Raw genomic sequence first — 17,940 nt, forward strand, 5'->3', positions numbered from 1 at the left:
AAGCATGCCTTTGGATCTTCAACAGAGGGCATCTTGCTGCACACAAGATCTGATGGGAAACTGTTTAACCTTGCAAGGCTGAAAGCTAAGTCTAAGGTGCGGGAAGTCCTCATCAGAGACATGCTGTTCGCAGACGATGCTGCTGTAGTGTCTCACACAGAAGACCAGCTTCAAAAACTGCTGGATCAGTTCTCCAAAGCGTGCAAGGACTTTGGGCTTACCATCAGCCTAAAGAGGACAAACGTACTCGGTCAGGATGTTGCTGAATCCCCATCAATCAACATTGACAACTACACGTTAGAGGTCGTCCACAAGTTCGTGTACCTCGGGTCCACCATCACTGACACCCTGTCGTTGGACACTGAGCTAAATAGGAGGATCGGAAAAGCGGCCACAACTCTGTCCAGACTCAGCAAGAGAGTGTGGAATAACAACAAGCTGTACACTCACACCAAAATGCAAGTCTACAGAGCCTGCATCCTCAGCACCCTCCTTTATGGCAGCGAGACTTGGACCCTGTATGCCCGCCAGGAAAAGAGGCTGAACATCTTCCACTTGCGCTGCCTAAGGCGCATCCTTGGAATATCATGGAAAGACAGAGTGACCAACACCGCCGTCCTCGAGCAAGCTGGAATACCAACCATGCACACCCTCCTCAGGCAGCGTCGACTCCGCTGGCTTGGCCAAGTCCACAGGATGAATGATGGAAGGATTCCAAAAGACATCCTGTATGGTGAGCTAGCCTCTGGCAAAAGACCTCCCGGACGCCCCCAGTTGTGCTACAAAGATGTCTGCAAGAGAGACCTCAGAGAGGTAGACATCGAGCTGGACACCGGGGAAGAACTAGCAGACAACCGCGGCAGATGGAGGCAGGGGTTACACAAGGGCCTTCAGAAGGGCGAGATGAAGATCAGACAGCTAGCAGAGGAGAAGCGAGCACACAGAAAACACACAAGGACTTGCCAGACACCCACCACATCTGCAAGAGATGCAGCAAGGACTGTCACTCTCGTGTGGGTCTTCATAGTCACAGTAGATGCTGTAAATGAAGTCCTCAAATGAAACTATAAAGGGCGCGATCCATAGTCTGTGCAGACTGAAGGATGCCTACTACTACTACTACAATTTTCAGTGATTCAGAAACTATAGGAAATTATAGATATAGATTATCGATAGGAAGGGTTAGTATTGTGCCTGAGTATGTCTATTCTGCATTTATAAAAAATTTAAATAATATTTCACTGAGGTGTTCTGGACATAAATACATTAAATATTGTGAAATGCTATGTGAGCTATTAATGATGATTAAGGGCTAGGAATATTATATGCTGTGATTCAGGCCCTTGATTAATATACACAGAATGTATTTTTTCTTCATCTTTCTATCGGAATAGTCCTTCAGATAAATTTAATAGTGTCCTATAAATACAATAAAATGCCAGTTTTCATTGTATGTAATAGTATTGGAATTATCTATAAATTGGAGCTAAATCTACCTATTTAAAAGCAAAAAGGGAGGAAATTAATTTTACATTTTAAATTAAAAAAATTAGTTCCTTGTTTTTAAATGTTCTTGTTCTTTGTATGTCAGAGACATTAAATTACCGGCAGAAACACTGCACAGTTCTTTACTGTAAATTTATGTTGCTGTTTTAATAACAACAGATACCTTTTGTTAAAAATGAGGGATCTGTTTTGCTGGTATTTACATGATTTTCCAAAAATGTGAATCTGAGTTTTGTTCAGTGCAATCATAGCCTGAAGAATTACAATGCAAAAATTATAAGGCATGAGCTCCAGACTGAAATGTGTCACCTAATTTGTGAAGCATTCACTTAAAACTGGCCTTGTCATCTAGTGAGGCTAATCTTATTCAGTGCAAAGCATAATTACATTCAGACAGCTTAGAAATGAGGCTACACCTTTTGTCACTTGCATATCAGTTTTTGCTAGTTGTATTTCATTTGTTGAAAACCAACAGTAATATGGTTTCAGAAAAATGACATTATGAAAGATAACAACTTAAAGGTATTCACTTAAGACTGAACCCATCCTTTATGGTTACAATCTAGCAGCCTTTAAGTCCCTGTATCCATATAAGTAATAACTCATAACAGTTTTGGCTGATTTCCTGGTCCCTTCCTTGCATTCAGGGTTTGAAAGCATATAAGGGAATAAGATTGTTTATCATAAAATGTCTGACAATGCATACATCAGAAGGGTTTATGAGATAAGGATACAATCTTTGTCCATCTGCTCAAGATGCTTTCTTATTTTTTTGCAGATCACCTATAAGGCTGTCAGTTCCTTTGACCCAGAAATTGATTTATCCAATCAAAGTGGGCGAGTTTTGAAGCTAGGAAATGAAACCCATTACCTTTTTTTTGGATTATATCCTGGGACTACCTATTCTTTTACCATTAGAGCCAGTACAGCGAAAGGATTTGGACCTCCAATCACAAATCAGTTCACAACTAAAATATCAGGTATTGTATTAAATATATGATTTTTGAATTTGATGGTGGTTATTATTTTCTTTTTTAATTGATCTCTCTTTTTAATGCCTTACAGGTAGTTTGCCAGAAAGATATTCCTTGAAAGTACCAGGCAAACTGATACACATTTATGTATTTGAATAATTTCGGTTGAGTGAAAATCCGTTAGAACATAGGCACTTTTTGCAGTACAGTTCAGCACCACGTAACTTACCCAAGAAAACACGTGGCTTAGGTGCTTTTGGAGTCAGTCTTAGCTGCTTGTTGTTGCAAAATTTAGCATAGGGGTTTTTGGACATGAGTATGAGATGGTTTCATTCAGAGCTCATTCAGTCTCAATAGGATTCTAAATTAGTACAGTAATAGTGCTGGAAAATCTCTTTAATGAGGCATGAACTATTGAAAATACAGCAGAAATTCCACCTATCTACCACACACTTATGAAGTGTAGTGAACTGCTGTGCCACATATATTCCCCATAGGCATGTTGACTGAGGCAGATTTGAAACTGCATTTGACCAGAATATCCATACCTGAGGCTTTCAGAGAAGCAACAAGACACTACTTCTCTAAAAGCCCAAGCACAATATCTTAAAGTCCCCAGTGACTCAGGAACATTTTATTCTCTTATAATCCAACTGCATGGTCTGAAACACCTATATAATTGATGACAAAATGTGTTTCAGATCTGTAATAGAGTTGTCCTTATACTCAGCTTCTCTACCTTGTTTCTGGGAATTAAACTGAGAGCCAGTTGGAGAACCTGAAGCATGGCCTCAGAGCAATATTCCCTCCTCCCTCAAAAAGAAAAAGAAAAAATAGCTATCTTTTCCCACAACTTTCCTTTTTGGAAAATATAAAGCTAATACGGGTAAAGATTTTTTTCTAGTGTCCCTGTTACTCTTATTCTCCATTGTCACTTTTTCATCCTTGTGGAAGAATGAACAGAGAGCAACACAAATGCATGAATCAGGACAGTAAGGAATTTATATTTTGGGGAGGGGCAGTAAACGCAAACTGGGAATTTTTATTATTATTATACCTACTAATTGTAGGGATAAATTCACTGGCTGATTATTAGCTAAGAAAGCCTTGAACATAATTATCACTAAAATCTGTGGATCCAATTCTTCCACCCACCTTTCACTTTCTCAAAAAAATCAGCAGCACTTGCATTGCAAGGTATTAGCCAGTGAGAGTGAGGGTGGCAGAATTAGGCCCTCTGAGAATAGAGAGAAAGCGTATTGAAAGAGGAGGATGAGAAATTAAAGGGCTAGGGTCAATACCGAAAGGTTAGAATAGCTGTTCTCTTTTAAATTTTGGTGTATGACCATATAACTCCTGTTAGCATGAATGGGGATTCCACACATTCACAGAGGTCAGATAAATCTCATGCACACCAGCTGGTTCATGTGCTCTGCCATAAGTGCATCATGTCTTTCCTCAGTTAGCTGAGCAGGCTTAGTCTCGGGGCTCAGGCCTGTGATCTGGTGCCAGTAGCATTCTTGAGCCCAGTAACTTGAGACCTGGGGCATGCGCCTGTGCTCAGGCCTCACTAGGCCTAGGTCCTGGTTCAAAGCAGGTAGCAGTTTGACAGGCCCAGGCCGTGTTTCAGGGTAGGGCAACAACCAGCAGCAGTTCGCTTGGTCCTGGTTCAGAGCAGAGCAACAAACAATAGCAGTTTGCTAGGCCCAGGCACATGTTCAGAAAAGGGCAATGAACAGTAGCAGTTTAGAGTAACCAGAGGGCAGACCACGGGATTTGGGGTGAGGTGCAAGCCCACCCACTCCACTGTGCCCTGGCCCAGGGCCCTACCAGTAGCAGAGCTGACTGCCACTGAGATCACTGGGGTGCCGGCCCAGAATACGCTGACTCACCACAGTGCACTTAGCTCAGCCTGACTCTCATCGGCTGCCCCAGGGACACTTCTGGGCTCCCTCCTCAGGCATACCTGAGATTTTCAAAGAACCCAAGGGACCCCAATGAATTTTAAATAGGAGTTAAGCATTTATTTCCTTGATGCTTCTTCAAAAATTCCAGCCTAAAGTGGTGTGGAAAGTCATGATGATGATTCAGTAAATCACACTCTTCGTTCTGGTTCGTCGACAATACAGCAATCTTTCGACAGAAGTCCTTCAGGAAGATCTCTTTGAAAAGAACTTCTTTCAAAAGAGTGCATCCACACACAAAAAAGCAGATTCAAAGAGTGACCTGCTCTTTCGAAAGGCAGAGTCCAAAAGAACAGGCTAGGAATCAAAAAATCAGGCGCCATGAGGACCACTGTTTCGAAAAAGGGCCCGCGGAGTGTCTACACACGTTTTCTTTTGAAAGAAGGCACTCTCCCTGAAATGGGAGTGGAAGAGTGCTTTTGAAAAGAGCACCACGTTTTTTTGATTTAATTTTGAAAGAACTTTTTGTGTGTGTAAACACCCTGCTGGATATTTCGAAAGAGTCCCTCTTTTGAAAAATATTTCGAAAGAACTTGCTAGTGTAGGCGTGGCCTCTGAGTCAGTCCCACACCCATGTTCCATCTAACTAAGGCCTTGTTTACACTTGGATTTCAACCAGCAGTGTAGACAGTTTACACCAGCCCACATTACTCTGGTTTTAAACTGGCTTAAACTGCTCTAATGCTAATCCTGTTGCACTGTTGTAAATGCCGTCTAGATTACGGGGTGGCATTGCTAGTTATACAAATGGCTAAATCTATGGTGACGAGATCTGAGAGTATCTCAGATATCCGTCCTCCATAGGTATAGCAAGAAAGATGGGCCTACATTTTCAAAAGTAGCTGGAGATTTTTGTGTGCTTCAATTTTTGAGTGTTCAAACTGCCATCTAAAAGAGTTTTGACTGTTAGAGCAGGGGTACACAAAGTGGGGGGTGCAAAATTTCATAAGGGGAGCACAGCAAAGTCCTGCTCCCTGCAGCTGTAATGTTATCAGTAAGGGACAAAACCAGCCCTGCTGGAGGGAGTACAAGCGAGGCGCGCTCCCCAGCCACTCTCACTAGCATTGGGCCACTCCCTGTGTAAGACAGGTGGTGGTATGTATGCCGCTGCCACCCCCACCCCTGCAGCCCAGCATCTGACCCTGCTCCTGACCCACTCATGGACAAAGCCTAGCATGTAGGCTCCCACCATGATTTCTCCAGCTACCCTTGTGCTGCCATTTGCTGGGCAGTGGGGCTATTTCTCCACCCTGTCCCCATGCCACCTAGCTGCTCTCTGGGAACCTGTGGTGCACCATCAGGACAGCTCCTGCCCCTGCCCATACTGCTACTATTGCTCTAGGGAGCTTCCCTCCGCCCCCTCTCCCCCCCACATGGCAGCAAGCCGAGGAACAGTATGCACAGCGGGGTGGGAAGAAGCCACTTTATCCTCATTCCCCAGCATTGGGCTTGTGTGTTTCACTGAGATTTTTAAAATCTCGCCCCAGACCAATGTTCCCTCTAGTCTTTTCCACATACCCCCCACTGCTGCAGCTTCTTCCGCCACTATGGAGGGAGTGAAGAGCATCTGGGAGACTCTGGAAGATAGCCACTCATTTCCAGGGAAGTTGGGGGGAGGGGGCGCTACTAACTGCAGGGACGAAAAGTGGGGCCTGGTGTTTTAAAAAAAAAAAAAAAAAAAAAAAAAAGTTCATTCACTGAATGTTAGGCCCTTTGAAGTTGTACCAAATCGGGTATCCAGATTGACTAGTCACTTTTTTCAAAATGGCCATTTTTGTTTTGTTGTGGTGGTTCTGCGTTTTGTTTTTCTTACATCATTTACTTAATTATGTCTTGTTTGCTGTAACTCTGTGTTCTAAAGAACCTTTTATTTTAACAATTAATTTGACACCCACAAACTGTGAAAACAAACATAGAAATAATTAGGTTTTTTGCCTTTTGTTTCCCCCCAATCAGCACCATCTATGCCACCCTATGAACTGGAGACACCTTTGAATCAAACTGACAGTACTGTGACAATCCTACTGAAACCTGCACAGAGTAGAGGCGCTCCTGTCAGGTACAAGGGGTGGGGGGGAAATCTTTACAAAATTATAATGAAATTGATTAATTTTTGAATGTGTTTTTCTGGGAATTTTTTTTTTACACAGAAATGAGAGTTTAAATCCATGTCAGCATTAGTGCTAATTAAATTAAATATCTGAAGAAAATGAAAGTGCTTTGATGTTGAGTGTTCGGTATTGTTTAAAGGATTTGATCCAGATGCAAGTGGCTTGTTCTTTGAAGATAAGGAACAAAGCCCCCGTGCTGTTGTGTGGGTGGCTTCTTTACTTTTTTAAGGTAATTGCATACTACAGTTATGAGTTCAAGGAAATATCACACTTTATCCTGACCTGATATATTTTTAATATCTGCTCTTTTTTTATTTGCAGTTTACTTACAACTATTTAAAACTTTTATTAAGCTAACTAAGACAAAAATGGATTGTAAAATTAATGCAATTTAATCATTAACAGTAATAAAACAATTTGGCAGGAAGGGGAAAGAAGACTGAACAATCAAAAGTTCAGTCCATTTAAGTTTTTGTACTGCTTATTTACGTCAATATAACTTCTCATTTTGTATTTGGTTTGTATTCTACAAGGAGGTGTGCAATTCTGTGTGTAAATCTTACACCAATATCTAAATTAAAAGAATTGCATTCTTTACAGAAAGTAACAGAAGAATAACCTGGTGACTTGAACTTAAACCATTGTGGAGCTCAGCATTTAAAATACTTTGTAATTAAACTACAGTAAACCCTCGAGTGACCCATGAGCTGGTCGGTTTCCCAGGTCCCGCAAGTGGAGGGGAGCTGGGAACGGGCAGCATTCTGGCTCCCAGCTCCCCTCCCATTGCAGAGCAGGGAAACTGACTAGGGCAGCAACCTTGGTCAGTTTTCTGGCTCCCTGACAGGAGTGGCAGCCTGAATCTCAGCTGTGCCCCTGACAGGAGCAGGAAACCACTCCTGTCAGGGGTGGCAAGAGTCAGTCTGCCACTCCTCACAGGATCAGTTTCCCACTCCAGTCAGGGATGGCAGCCATGTTAACTCAAGACACATGCAACTTCGCTGCGCATGTCTCAAGGGTTTACTGTACAGAAAAAAATAGATTTTTGCAAAATTTAGGCTTTTAGTTTTAATTTATCAGATAGTAGCTGTGTCTACACGTGCACGCTACTTCGAAGTAGCGGCACTAACTTCAAAATAGCACCCGTCGCGGCTACACGCGTCGGGCGCTATTTCGAAGTTAACTTCGACGTTAGGCGTTGAGACGTCGAAGTCGCTAACCTCATGAGGGGATCGGAATAGCGCCCTACTTCGACGTTCAACGTCGAAGTAGGGACCGTGTAGACGATCCGCGTCCCGCAACGTCGAAATTGCCGGGTCCTCCATGGCGGCCATCAGCTGGGGGGTTGAGAGATGCTCTCTCTCCAGCCTCTGCGGGGCTCTATGGTCACCGTGGGCAGCAGCCCTTAGCCCAGGGCTTCTGGCTGCTGCTGCGGCAGCTGGGGATCCATGCTGCAGGCACAGGGTCTGCAACCAGTTGTCGGCTCTGTGTATCTTGTGTTGTCTAGAGCAACTGTGTCTGGGAGGGGCCCTTTAAGGGAGCGGCTTGCTGTTGAGTCCGCCCTGTGACCCTGTCTGCAGCTGTGCCTGGCACCCTTATTTCGATGTGTGCTACTTTGGCGTGTAGACGTACCCTCGCAGCGCCTGTTTCGATGTGGTGCCGCGCAACGTCGAAGTTGAACATCGATGTTGCCAGCCCTGGAGGACGTGTAGACGTTATTCATCGAAATAGCCTATTTCGATGTTGGCTTCACGTGTAGACGTAGCCAGTGTCTGAAACAGTACATCCTATTGTTACTGAAAAGAAAGCATTTACATCCATAATTAAGAACTTTCAAGGCATTTCATTTCCATTTGGTGGTTGTATGTTTTGGTGATTTTTGTCAGTTTCAGAAGTATGGTATTGGTGTGTACAGTTATGAATAAATTGAATTATTCCATTGCACATTATTAGTTAATATAATAATGCAGAAAGTTGTGTTTGCCGTGGGCAGGAAGGCGGTGGATGTAGTATACCTTGACATTAGCAAAACTTTTGATACAGTCTCACACAATATACTTGCAAGCAAATTGAAGTAGTATGGATTAGATAAATGACCTGTAAGGTGGACAGAAAGCTGGCTAGAGCATTGGGTCCAACAGCTAGTGATCAATGTCTCTGTCTTACTGGTTGACTGTATCGAGCAGAGTACCTCAAGGGTCAATTCTGGAGGTGTTTTTTTCAACATCTTTATTAATGACCAGGGTGAGGCAGTGGATTGCACCCTAAGCAAATTTTTGAATGACACTAAACTAGGGAGAGAGGTTGATATGGTGGAAGGTAGGGATAGAGTCCAGGGAGACATAAACAAATTGGAGGATTAGGCCAAACAAAATGTGGTGACGTTCAACAAGGACAAGTGCAGAGTCCTGCGCTAGGGTGGAGGAATCCCAAGCCATTGTTACAGGCTGGGAACCGACTGGCTATATTGCCATTCTTCAGAAAAGGATCTGGATATTACAGTGGATGTGAAGCTGGATATGAGCCAACAGTGTGCCCTTGTAGATAATGGCATACTGGGATGCATTACTAAGAGCAATGCCAGCAGATCTAGGGAAGTGGTTAGTCCTCGTTATTCAGACCCGTAAGGCTGAATCTGAAGTATTGCGTCTAATTCTGGAGCCCCCATTACAGAAAGGATGTAGACACGCTGAAGAGAGTCCAACAGGTGGTAACAAAAATGGTTAGGTGACTGGAGCACATGACTTATGAGGAGAGGCTGAAGATTTGGACTTATTTGGTCTACATAAGAGACATGCGAGGAGTAGGGTGACTATCCATCCTGTTTTGGCTGGGATAGTCCTGAATTTCAGGCGCCTTGAGGGTGTCCCAATTTATTTTGCAAAGGGGCTAATTCTACCTTTTTCCCTACTGCAGGCAGTTGTTGTGCCCAGTTCTGGTTTCCTGCAGCTGGGGGATCTGGGAGCTGGACCGGCATGGTGGGGCAGCTGCCGCCTCACTTTCCCCAACTGGGGGAACTGGGAACCAGACCTGGGTGGCTGCTGCCCAGCTTCCTCCAGCTGGGGCAGCCAGGAGTTTCGCTGGTGGGGGCAGCAGCCCTGTTCCTGGTGCCCCAAGTGATGGGGCAGTTAAGAGCCATGGCTGCCACTCCACAGCCTGGAAGCACCCCTCCACACACACACACAGCACATCCACTGTCTGACTCCAATGTAAAGGTGATCATTTATCCTATTTTGGCCAGGACAGTGGCATTCCCCCATGTCCCATATTTGGCTGGGGGAAATGTGGGCAAACTCGTGAGGAGGAATTTAACAACAGCCTTCAACTACTTGAAAGGGGATTGCAAGAAGGGTGGTAGAAGTTTGTTCTCAGTGGTGACAGATGACAGAAGAAGGAGCAATGGTCTCAAGTTGCAGCGTGGGTGGTCTAGGATGGACATTAGGGAAAACGTTTCCAGTTGGAGAGTGGTGAAGCTCTGAAGTAACTGACCTAGGGAGATGGTAGAATCTCCTTGCCTACATGATAAATCCGGCATGACAAAGCCCTGACTGGGATGATTTAGTTGGGATTGGTCCTGATTTTAGCAGGAAGTTGGACTCGATGACATCCTGAGGTCTCTTCCAACCCTATGATTCTATGATCCTTCCCTTAATTAGATTATCTTCTGTTTTCTATAATATAACATATCTATTTGTGAATGCTTGAATCCAAAAGAAGGAAATTGCAACCTTATTTGCTAGTTAAACCTTTTTTGAATGAGACATTTTTATTTGGGAACATTTGAAACCATTGAGAAAAGATAGCAATAAAAGCAGATTGTATCTGAAACTGGACTGTTTCACAGATTATAGTTGAACTGGAATCACATAATTTCCCTCTCTTTCTTGGCTTCCAGTTTCAAACCATTGTATTAAATAACTTCTGATTCATATTATCTTATTTCTCAAATCTGTAGTACTGTCCTGAATATAAACATCTGGATTAAAATAGTTATTACATAAACACAAGCTTGTTAGACCGTAACTAAAGAACCAGTTCAATTGCTTTTGTCTAGCCTACCGAATTAAATACACTTGACTTCTGGCAGTATCGATAAGTTGAAAATCTCAGCCATAATACAAAGGCTCTAGTTGGGAGATTTTAAAACATGAAAATAAAGGGATCAGTGGTTGGGGAAATAGAAAGAGGGACTTATGGTGAAGTCAGAGCTGAAAGAAGCAGATGAATATATGACAGCAAATTTACAAAGCTCTTTTGCAGCAGCACTTAAAATAAATGAAGATGCTAAACTCCTGATATTAAATAATGAGTGAAAGAGAATATAAATTGAAGTGGAAATTTCTTTACCATTATTTAAAGTTTTATTGTGTGAAACACACACACACACACACACACACACACACACACACACACACGTTGCCATTGCACAGTTTACAGAACATGTTCAGGAAACGGATTCTATTTTCTTAATTTATATTAATTGGGAGTTGAAAATTCAGCTGTACCTCATGTACACACTGCACTAAGATGGTTGTCTATTGATTCTGTTATTATCACACTGCTTCATTAATGCAGATTCTTGAAATTACACTAAACTTTCAGTGTAAACTTTTGTTGTCATTTTACTGATCAGCAGATCAACTGTGCACATACAGTTATTTAATTCCTGTAGTGGCAAGGGAAAGTACAGAATATAGTATTCAAGTCAGTGATGCTAATACTTGATGTAACTAGGAGCTCTGCTTTCTTTTCAGTGATTAAATATTTGTCTAAATAATCTTATTTTGAACTTATTCGAAATCTCCTTGCCCATGACCACACCATATAAAAATGCTTATTCTTTGCAATTAAAGAACACTTTAAAAAGTGGACTGTAAAAATGTTCAATACCTTGTATTTGCCATGGTAAAGTTCATGTTAATCAAGAAGATCTAGCTGTACATCAGTTTTAAAGGAATCATACAATCTGACAGTTGTGCACAATTAAAATATATTTTAACAATTATAATGCGGAGAAAATTTTAACAATTATAATGCAGAGAAAATTTTACTGCTTGGTTGTTTTGTATTTGTGTTTTATGGCTGTTACTTTGTCTATTTTGAAGTGATTAATTTTACTTATATTTCTGTAAAGAAATAATATATTTAATAATAGTCACTTACTTATCTATCTATTGGTTTAGCTATATTGGTGTTTAGAATATGTGTGATTTACAGCACTTTACGTGCTTTGAGTTTCAAAAGATTTCTGGTTTAGTGGAAATGGTTTGAATGTGTTTATTTTATATATATAGGTCTATTTCTGCAAATATAGATACATAATCTGTGTTATGTGAAAGAAAGCAGTTATGAAAGGGTACATAATATTTAAAAGCCACACCCACAAGCATATATATTCTGTAAAATATATACTGTTAAATATACATTCACACTCTCCTACACAACAGTTTTGTTTTTCTCTTAGTATGTCCCAGACTGAACTTGCTAATTAATCAGGAAACCCAAAGACACAGAAATGCGGGATCAGATTCTCTGCAAGTGTTCATTGGTGTGGTTCTGTTAGCTTGGCTAGAACAAGACCACTTTTGAGGACGTGGCTCATTGTGAGAGGGGAAAAAGTACTCCTCAAAGATCACACTTCTGTATTTATCAACTACTGAGGAACTCGTAGAAGAAACTCCTTTATTCACACCTTATGTTACAAACCACTCTTTTTTGCAGAAGTCTGATAGCTTCATCATTTGCAAAAGGTGTTTAAAATTTAACAAGGGGAAATACCACAGACCAAGTATGTGCCTTTTCTTTGTCCCAGAAAATTGCTTTCAGGTTAGCTGAATTATAAAATGTAAATGTCATCATTTACCTTCTCTCACTTGTATCATCAGCAAAATATTGCCAGTATGCAAAAAATAAACATAAATAAAACTCACTGACCTGACCACGAACATTTTAATAGATGGGCCAAAGGATCAGCACACACTGCACTGAAAATACTTGGCAGCTGACAGAGCAGCTGCAGTGGCAGACGTGGGGAAATGAGAGACTAAGGCCACTGTGTCCATCGCTTTCCATTCGCTACGTGTGGCAAACCGGACACCGGGGTGGGGCAAAATGCAGCTCGTTAGAGACACACGTGTGGATCGCCCTCCTCCTGCTATGTGCACTCCCCCCATCACTTGGTTGGACAAGCGTGTGGTGGCAGTGGGGTGGCTCATGCTACAACGGCAGCATCCCCAGCTGTGGAGAAGCTCTGGTGAATTGCCAGCAGTTTACTCAGGTGGGGACTGTGGCGATCATTAATTTGTATGGGATACCACTGGCTAAGGGAAGGAAAAGGACATGCCAGTTCCTCCCCACCACCTAGTCACCTCATCTGGAGCCAGTGTATGGCCCTAGCAAATCACCATCCTTCTGTAGGTATTCAGCATCTTGTTTTCAACTGGAATGTCCAGTCCCAAAGGGACCCGAGGGTAGCTCTGGTCAGCACCTCCAACTGGGCCATTAAGGACCTCCAACTGGGAATAAGGGGACTTCGAAGAAGGTGGCGTCCTTTCGAAAAGGAGCCCCGTCTGGACGCGCCACGCGGCGGCAAGGCTCGTCAATTTCGAAGCGCCGCTGCCGCCCGCATGCTAATGAAGCGCTGAATATGCATTTCAGCGCTTCATTAGTAAACTTCGAAATGGCCATTTGCATGGCCATTTCGAAGTTTGGGGCACGTGTAGACACAGCCTAAAAGTCCAGCTGGAGGTGGTGTGAGCTTAAGGAAAGCTAGTCCCTGCCTGTCCTGGCTCCATGCTGCACCTCAGAGGTAGCCATCAGGTCTGGCTCCTAGGTCAGGGAAGGGGGCAGGAGGCACTGCATGCTGCTCTTATCCACAGGCGCTGCTCCCATATATCTCTTTGGCAGCAGTTCCCAGCCAGTGAGAGCAGAATCGGTGCTCGGGATGGGGGCAATGAGTGGCACCCCCTTGGCCACACACAGAGGCACCCGACCTGCTGGCTACTTCCAGGATGCAGCACAGAGCCAGAACAGATGAGGACTAGTCTGCCTTAGCCCAGCAGCGCTGCTGGTACCTGAGGAAATCCTGTGCCCCAAAATGCCCATCCCCAACTTGGAGCCTGCTTGTGTGCCTCAGATCCCTGATCCCACTCCATTGCCTGCACCCCCAGCTGGAGCCTTCACACCCCAGCAACCCACACCTGTCAGAGCCCAGAGCCCTCTCTGGCACAATAAATTGTATAGCTGCAGTATCACCCCAAAAACAGCACCACCCCCAAAAGAGCCCATACCCCATCCTTTACCCTTTGCCCTAGCCTCAACCAGCGGCCCCTTTCTACTCTCTGAATTTTTGGCCCAATCCCCAGCTTAGAACTTTCATCCTTGTCCCCACCTCCAGAGCCCACTCCTTTCAACACCCTGCTTCAATCTGTTGCTTACGCCTGCACTCTGAATCCCTCAGACCCACCACCAAGCTTGGAGCCCCCTCCTGCACCCCCAATCTTTACTCCACTCTGGAGCCCCCTCCCACACCCTGTACGCCCTATTTCTGGGCGCATTCTGGAGTTTGCACCCCCAGTTAGAGCCTGCTCCTCCTCAGAGCTTCAAACCCCTGCCCCAACTCACTGAAAGTGAGTGAAGATGGCATAGAGTGAGCCAATAAGGGAGAGAGAAGGTAGTGAGCAGGGGACAGAGCCTTAGAAAGGGTGGGATTAAGACATTTAGTTTTGTATGAGCGGTTGGCAGCCCTATCCTCCTGGAGCAATACAGGGAGAAGAGCTTTCTCAACTCACAAAGAAAAGAAAAGGTCAAGAGACCAAGGAATTACGTGCAAAGAAGCCATGTTAAAATATTTTTTTAAGTTGCAAAGTCAAGCTTTGCAAATTAGAAAAATAGCAGAATTAAGCTTATCATTTGCCCCCCTTCTGTATGTGCTTCATGACACAATCTTCAGGTACTGCTCACATGCTGTTTTTTTCCCCCCAAAGGGGCCTTCCATCATGGACACACAAGAGGATAGAGTGAGGTTTAGGGGAAGTTCAGACTGCCATTTACTCCCTTTCGGGCACGTGACTTTGCAGCCTTCCTACCATTCTTTTCATGTAGCTTTTCTGTATGTAATTCTTACTATATTTCAGTCTAACAGAAGTTCACATCAAAGGGTATCCATTCAAAGCTTTAGTTGCCGTTGAAAAAAACCCAGATGTGCCAAAACATAAATTGTCCAAAACAGATAATTTTCCAAATATAATTTGTTGCCCCCCCTCCCAACATGTCCACCCTACTGTACACTGTAGCACCTTCAAAGAGGGGGTAAGTCATTTACTTCTGGAAATAAGAAAGTGACATCCAGTCTTAGGATCAAGTTGTACCTGGCTCTTATGAGAGGTTCACTGTGCAGGCTAAACCCTTTATACACACCATTGCCAGTCCTTTTGGAATTACAGCCTGTTCAGAGCTCAGTGTTTCCTCCATATCTGAGGCCTGGAAGCACAACAGGTGGTAAAGGTGATAAAATAAGAACTTCCTACGTAGACTTTGGCCAGAACAACAGGCATGGCCAACTAAACTGAAGTAAATAGCAACATACAAGGCAGCTGGGCCACCACCACTCTGTACCCAGGAAGTGTTCTGGCTCCTCATGACAGAAAGCATCTGAGCTCTCTCTCAGGGGTGGTGGATCTCCACTCTTGCCCTCAATGAAATGCTGTGTCCAAAGGGCACTTTGGACCCCCTGAAAGAGTGGGGAGAGAGAAGCCTAGGTCCAGCGTTACGTGAGGTGAGGTTAGGCTGCAGTTTCATACATGGCCTGTGTATGCAGATACCAGAAGTGTGAACCCAACTCCAGGATCCATGTATGTGAGAATTGAGACATTTGTATATTGAATCATATAGGCAAGAGGCTCTGTTTGCCCATACAGTTGCACAGTGTATATGCAAAAATATGGTAAGAGCACACTCCTAAGAACTCTACACTCACTTGGATACCTTAACTCTGACCTTTAGCCCTTTATCAGTTTATCTGTACCACCTTTACTGATTTATTTATTTGTAATGCCCCACCATTCCTACTGCTGGCAGTGCTTGTGTGTTGGTGTACTGGTGATAGATCTCTTAAAAACTTTTAGTATTGACATAGCTGACAAGGGAGAAACAAACCTGGGGAGGAAGAGAGATATACACCCATGGAAAAGAAGTGGTTGTGTTTATAAGGTCTTCCTGTTGAGATGGGACACAAATTTCTCCCATTTATAGAGTACGTTGATAAACACTATGAATATTGGTTGACAAAGAACAGTTTATACTAATACTATTTATAATAATATAAATACAGTTTATAATAATACTATTAAATTACTAAACTTTAGAATTATTACATGCTCAGCATATAGCATTTTAAACACGCTGTAAGACTCTGCAGTCTGGGTCTTTGGTGGAAAGAGGATAATCAATGGGACACAGTAATACCAGGGTACAAAACTTATTGGAAAGACCGAACAGGTTGTGCCACCGCCCTCCTGCAGTGTATGTTGGAGTGTAAAACCAGATGAAGTAAAAATCATAAATGAACCAAACTGCACCATAGAATCTCTCTGGATAGTAATCCCAAGCTTGAATAGTAAGAATATCATGGTAGGGTTATATTACCAACCACCTGACCATGACGGTAATAGTGACCATGAAATGTTCAGGGAGATCAGGGAGGCTATCAAAATAAAAAAAAAAAAACAATAATAATGGGGGATTTCAACTATCCCTCAAATAGACTGGGTGCATGTAAGCTCTTGACACCTTAAATGACTGCTTCTTAGAGCAGCTAGTCCTGGAACCTACAAGGGGAAGAGGCAATTCCTGATTTCGTCCTAAGGGGAGCACAGGATCTGGTCCACGAAGTGAGTATTTCTGGACCTCTTGGTAATAGTGACCATAATATAATATAACATTCCTGTGGCTGGGAAAATACTACAGCAGCCGAAGACTGTAGTATTTCATTTCAGAAAGGGAGATTACACAAAAATGAGGAAGTTAGTTAAACAGAAATTAAAAGGTACAGTACCTAAAGTAAAATCCCTGCAAGCTGCATGGAAACTTTTTAAAGACACCATAATAGAGGCTCAACTTAAATATATACCCAATTTAGGAAACGTAGTAAAAGAACCATAAAAGTGCCACCGTGGTTAAACAAGAAAGTAACAGAGGCAGTGAAAGACAAAAAGGCATCCTTTAAAAAATGGAAGGTAAATCCTAGTGAGGAAAAAGGAAAGGAACATAAACTCTGCCAAGTGTAAAAATATAATTAGGAAGGCCAAAAAAGAAGTTGAAGAACAGCTAGCTAGAGAGTCAAAAAGTAGTAGCAAAAAAAATTTGAAGTACATTAGAAGCAGGAACCCTGCTAAATGACCAGTAGGGCCACTGGATGATGGAGATGCTAAAGGAGCACTCAAGGATGATAAGGCCATTGCAGAGAAACTAAATGATTTCTTTGGCTTAGCCTTCATGGCTGAGGATGTGAAGGATATTCCCAAACCTGAGCAAAGTGCATTACTTTTCAGGCAACAACTCTGATGAAGTCTCAAATTGAGGTGTCATTAGAAGAGGTTTTGGAACAAATTGTTAAACTAAACTGTAATAAGTCACCAGGACCAGATGGTATTCACCCAAGAGTTCTGAAGGAACTCAAAAGTGAAATTGCAGAACTGTAGTTTGCAACCTGTCATTTAAATCAGCTTGTGTTCCAGATGATTGGAAGATAGTTAATGTGACACAAATCTTTAAAAAGGGCTCCAGAGGTGATCCTGGCAACTACAGGCCAGTCAGTTTGACTTCAGTACCGGGCAAACTGGTTGAACCTCTAGTAAAAAGAATAGAATTGTCAGACTCATTGATGAACCCAATTTGTTGGGGAAGAGTCAAGACGGCTTTTGTGAAAGGAAGTTGTGCCTCGCCAGTCTATTAGAATTTTTTGAAAGGGTCAACAAGCGTGTGGAAAAGGGGGATCCTTTGGATATAGTGAACTTAGATTTTCAGAAAGCCTTTGACAAGGTCCCTCACCAAAGGCTCTTAAGCAAAGTTAAGTGTCATGGGAGAAGAGGGAAGATTCTCTCTTGGATTGGTAACTGGTTAAAAGATCAGGAAGAAAGGGTAGTAATAAATGGTCAGTTTTCAGAATGGAGAGAGGTAAACAGTGAGGTGGCAAAATTTGCAGATAACATAGAAGTATTCCACATAGTTAAGTCCCAAACAGACTGTGAAGAGCTGCAAAAGGATCTTAATAAATTGGGTGATTGGCCATCAAAGTGGCAGATGAAATTCAATGTTGATAAATGCAGTGTAATGCACTTTGGAAAATATAATCCCAACTGTACATATAAAATGATAAGGTGTGACTCA

The 17,940-nt window shown here is 42.8% G+C and overlaps 1 protein-coding gene across 10 annotated transcripts in view; it reads left to right on the top strand.

The window, feature by feature from the left end:
- The window catches only part of PTPRM (protein tyrosine phosphatase receptor type M), a 743,228-nt gene that overhangs the window by 437,695 nt on the left and 287,593 nt on the right, over positions 1-17,940 (top strand). For all 10 annotated transcript variants that reach the window (XM_074987422.1, XM_074987431.1, XM_074987423.1 and 7 more), the window contains 2 exons: positions 2,285-2,486; positions 6,401-6,503. In XM_074987422.1, the coding sequence (XP_074843523.1) occupies positions 2,285-2,486; positions 6,401-6,503 (305 nt within the window). The remainder of the gene's footprint in view (positions 1-2,284; positions 2,487-6,400; positions 6,504-17,940) is intronic.

The sequence above is a fragment of the Carettochelys insculpta genome, chromosome 2 (genome assembly GCF_033958435.1).
Source record: "Carettochelys insculpta isolate YL-2023 chromosome 2, ASM3395843v1, whole genome shotgun sequence".
NCBI lineage: Eukaryota > Metazoa > Chordata > Testudines > Carettochelyidae > Carettochelys > Carettochelys insculpta.